This window comes from Caloenas nicobarica, chromosome 12 (genome assembly GCF_036013445.1).
Source record: "Caloenas nicobarica isolate bCalNic1 chromosome 12, bCalNic1.hap1, whole genome shotgun sequence".
NCBI lineage: Eukaryota > Metazoa > Chordata > Aves > Columbiformes > Columbidae > Caloenas > Caloenas nicobarica.
In genome coordinates, this window is record NC_088256.1 from 2776259 (window position 1) to 2779253 (window position 2995).

Consider the following 2995-nt stretch of genomic DNA (forward strand, 5'->3'; position numbering starts at 1 on the left):
TGATTTTCAGTTCAAGCCAGCATCTTTCTGGAAGCCTTAACTTACTTTTTTTCTTCAGTACTAAAACAAGTATACAACACAAGTCTCAGTATTTTGGGGAAGCTTTTCCTTTTAGGGTATTCTGTTTTCATGCTTATATTCTTATTCCAATTTTAAGAGGAACTGGCCAAGCAAACTGAAGTCACAGCCCTGGGTCAGCTAAGTTCTGTGAAACTTGTGATTCACGCCCATGAAGGTGTAAGAAGTTACCCAAATATATTACCTTGCCCCTACAAACTAGGGCACTTATGTGCTTAGTATAAGCATTACTGTAGGACACACTGCTCACCAGAATTAAGATATAACATTCTGAAGTAAAGTATATATATATATATAAAGTAGTGGAAGGTCATACATGTGTTTACAAATATATTAGTCCCATTAACTTACAAGAGAAGTCTCCAACCATCTTTATTGTACCAGTTTTCTGTTTGATAGGCGGTACTAATATACGAAAGGCTTTAGCATTTACTTCTTGTACACAAGATTTTTAAGCCTTGGTCCCTGCTCCTGCTGCTAACACCTGTGGAGTCCTTTTAACGTGCTTTCACAGCATAATCAACTCAGGTTTCTGTGCTGTGAGGAGGTGTTAAAACACTCCAGCAGCGAGTAGGATATTTAGACAACTTCTTCCTATCAGTGTCCTGCTGTGAGGGGGGTGGCCGCAGTCAGGCATCTTAACAAGGAGTCAAATTAAGAAAGCTTTTCCAACATATTCTCGGAAAACTGATTGGAGTCTTATTTTGTTCTTAACCTTACCCTGTAATTCTTCATCCATTTGAAGTGTCCAGTTATGTAAAGAAAGAAAAAAGACCACTGAGGCACTGGAAGAGAGGAAGCAACACATACATTGTTTTATTATCTTCCCCTAGTATCTGTACTAAACGTACATTTTACTGAAATTTGGGCTAGAAGTTGCTCCTTTAGCAGCACCACTGAACTGAAAATTCAGCAGGGGCAGGTGGGTCAGTGTTTTACCACCACGCATCAGTCGACTGGTAGAAGTGTGTAGATTAAGTACAGTCTCCCTCTGCTCTACAGACTGTCAAGTGTCCACAACTAATAGCTCCACTAAGGTACCTCCGTGTCCTAAGTTGCTGAGAAGTGACACAGCTACAGAAGCTGAAGCCAAGTCCTCTGACGTGTCCCCTATGACCATGGTCTGGCAGCTTAAAGAGACTCATTTCTACAGTTGCAGTTGTTCCTTGAATGGGTATACAGGCCTCAGAATCTCTCGCCTTCTCAACAGCATTGAAACAATACAAGTTAAAAAAAAAAAAAAGTTCTAAAACGTCATCTTCAGAGCTGTAAAAGCCAAAATTGATGCACTTCCTAATAGCATCAAACACTTGAAAGCCCTCGTTTCAGTCCCGCAGAACTTTTTCTGATAGTGTCAGGCTGTATGCTGATGTGTCACCTCCTCAGACATGAGCTCCCGAGTACAGCATTTGGTCACCCTGTGTTACCCCAAGAGGGGATGCATTGGCACTGTGTCCATAAATTGTTCTTTTAAGGAAAGATGCTGGAGCCATTATCACAGTATGATCAGTTGGTATTCTGTGGTTAGTGTGTGAAGGGTGCAAGAGTTGCCCACTGGTAGATGGAGGACCTAAAAACCGAGCATCATCGGCCAACCCAATAATAGGAAGAGATGGAGCTAGAGTCACGCAGAGGTTGCTGGTCTGAGGACCACTGCTCAGGGAGTTTCTGGTGGCAGAACTGGAACTGGAGAGGCGAGAAGGAAGATCAGGTTCTAGTAGCCAAGTCTGGCCAGGCGCAAATCCACTTTGCTGCCCCTCGTCCTGGGATTTTAAGCACTTGCAGCAGCAAATTCCAACGCAGGCACCACCGACAACAAACGTCACAAATACAGACCCAACAAGAAGGAATGGCAAGTACACAGGCACTGAAAATGTAAGAGTGACATTAGCCAACTGTTCATTCATGGGTTATTCTAATTTCTGTTCTGGGCTTCATTCCTTAAGGCACGCATGCACCCGGGAGCAGGCCAGAGTCCTTTTACTCTCAACTCTCTCTTTTTGCAGCAAAAAGATTAGAAACTGGCAATTGCTATGGCAGGCACATTTGAAAAAGTACAGAGGGTCAGGCCAATCAGTCCTGTAGCATCTGCCATGAATATCCATGCAAGAGCTGTTCCAGTACTCGAATGTCACAGCTACCGTTCACTTGTGCATTAACTAAAAATTCAGACTTGTAAGTTTTACAGTTAGTACCTAAACTGCTGTCAGGTTGCCTATGGGTTTGAGGGCTACAAGCATTTTTACAAGCCAGAACTTAGGTTAAATGCATTACTTAGAGTCATCCACGTGCATTAATGGAATGTAAGCAACACATGTTCCACCACGGATAGAAACATCAGGGGTGTTACCAGATCACTTTGTTAGTAACTCAGGAGTTTTTCTAAGAGTAGGACTGACTTTTGAGTGAGGCCCCAAGTCATTCCCTCTTCCCATTTCAGGGAACTGGGTGGCTCTGGCCCATGTAGCCACCAAACCAAGCGCTGTGTCCTTCCTGCTGCAATGGTGACAGCTTGGAGCTCCAAAGGGCAGAGGAACACAGGAAGGATCTGGCTGGTGCTACCAAGAGAAGGCTGCTCCAGGGGTTGCAAAGAAGAAAGCACATCTGCTATGCCCCCCCCATCTGCTAGAGGCACGGGAAGCTTACCTGGCACTGGAGGCCTGGGGCTGGGCTGCTCATGGTCACCAGGGCACCGGCCCTGGTCCAGCCGGGCCTCTCTGGACGAGCAGCAGTAGCGCAAGCTGCAGGTCCCACAGCACAGGGTGGCCTCCGGGCCATCGTAGCGCTCAGGGCACTGGAAGCCACGGTGCCAGCGCTGCGGGCTGCCCGCCCAGCCGTGGCAGAACTCGCCCGCCTGCCCCGCACTGCCCGGCACGGCCAGCAGCAGCACCAGGGCACACAGAACTCCCCGTGCCAT

General features: G+C 46.5%; 1 protein-coding gene across 1 annotated transcript; it reads right to left on the reverse strand.

Annotated features, from left to right (window-relative positions):
* Positions 1 to 1460: 1460 nt before the first annotated feature.
* Positions 1461 to 2995, reverse strand: LOC135993325 (protein shisa-1-like). The gene is made up of 2 exons (XM_065643095.1): positions 2725 to 2995; positions 1461 to 1945 (listed from the first exon to the last, which is right to left on the reverse strand). Exons 1-2 carry the CDS (start codon positions 2993 to 2995, stop codon positions 1461 to 1463), a joined length of 756 nt encoding a protein of 251 aa, XP_065499167.1.

What these genes read in the sequence shown, in the direction of transcription:
- LOC135993325 (XM_065643095.1), bottom strand. Translation starts at nt 2,995, where the DNA reads ATGGCACGGGGAGTTCTGTGTGCCCTGGTGCTGCTGCTGGCCGTGCCG. An exon ending in CCCCAGGCCTCCAGTGCCAG is followed by an intron (nt 1,946 to 2,724) that starts GTAAGCTTCCCG and finishes TTACATTTTCAG; the next exon opens with TGCCTGTGTACTTGCCATTC.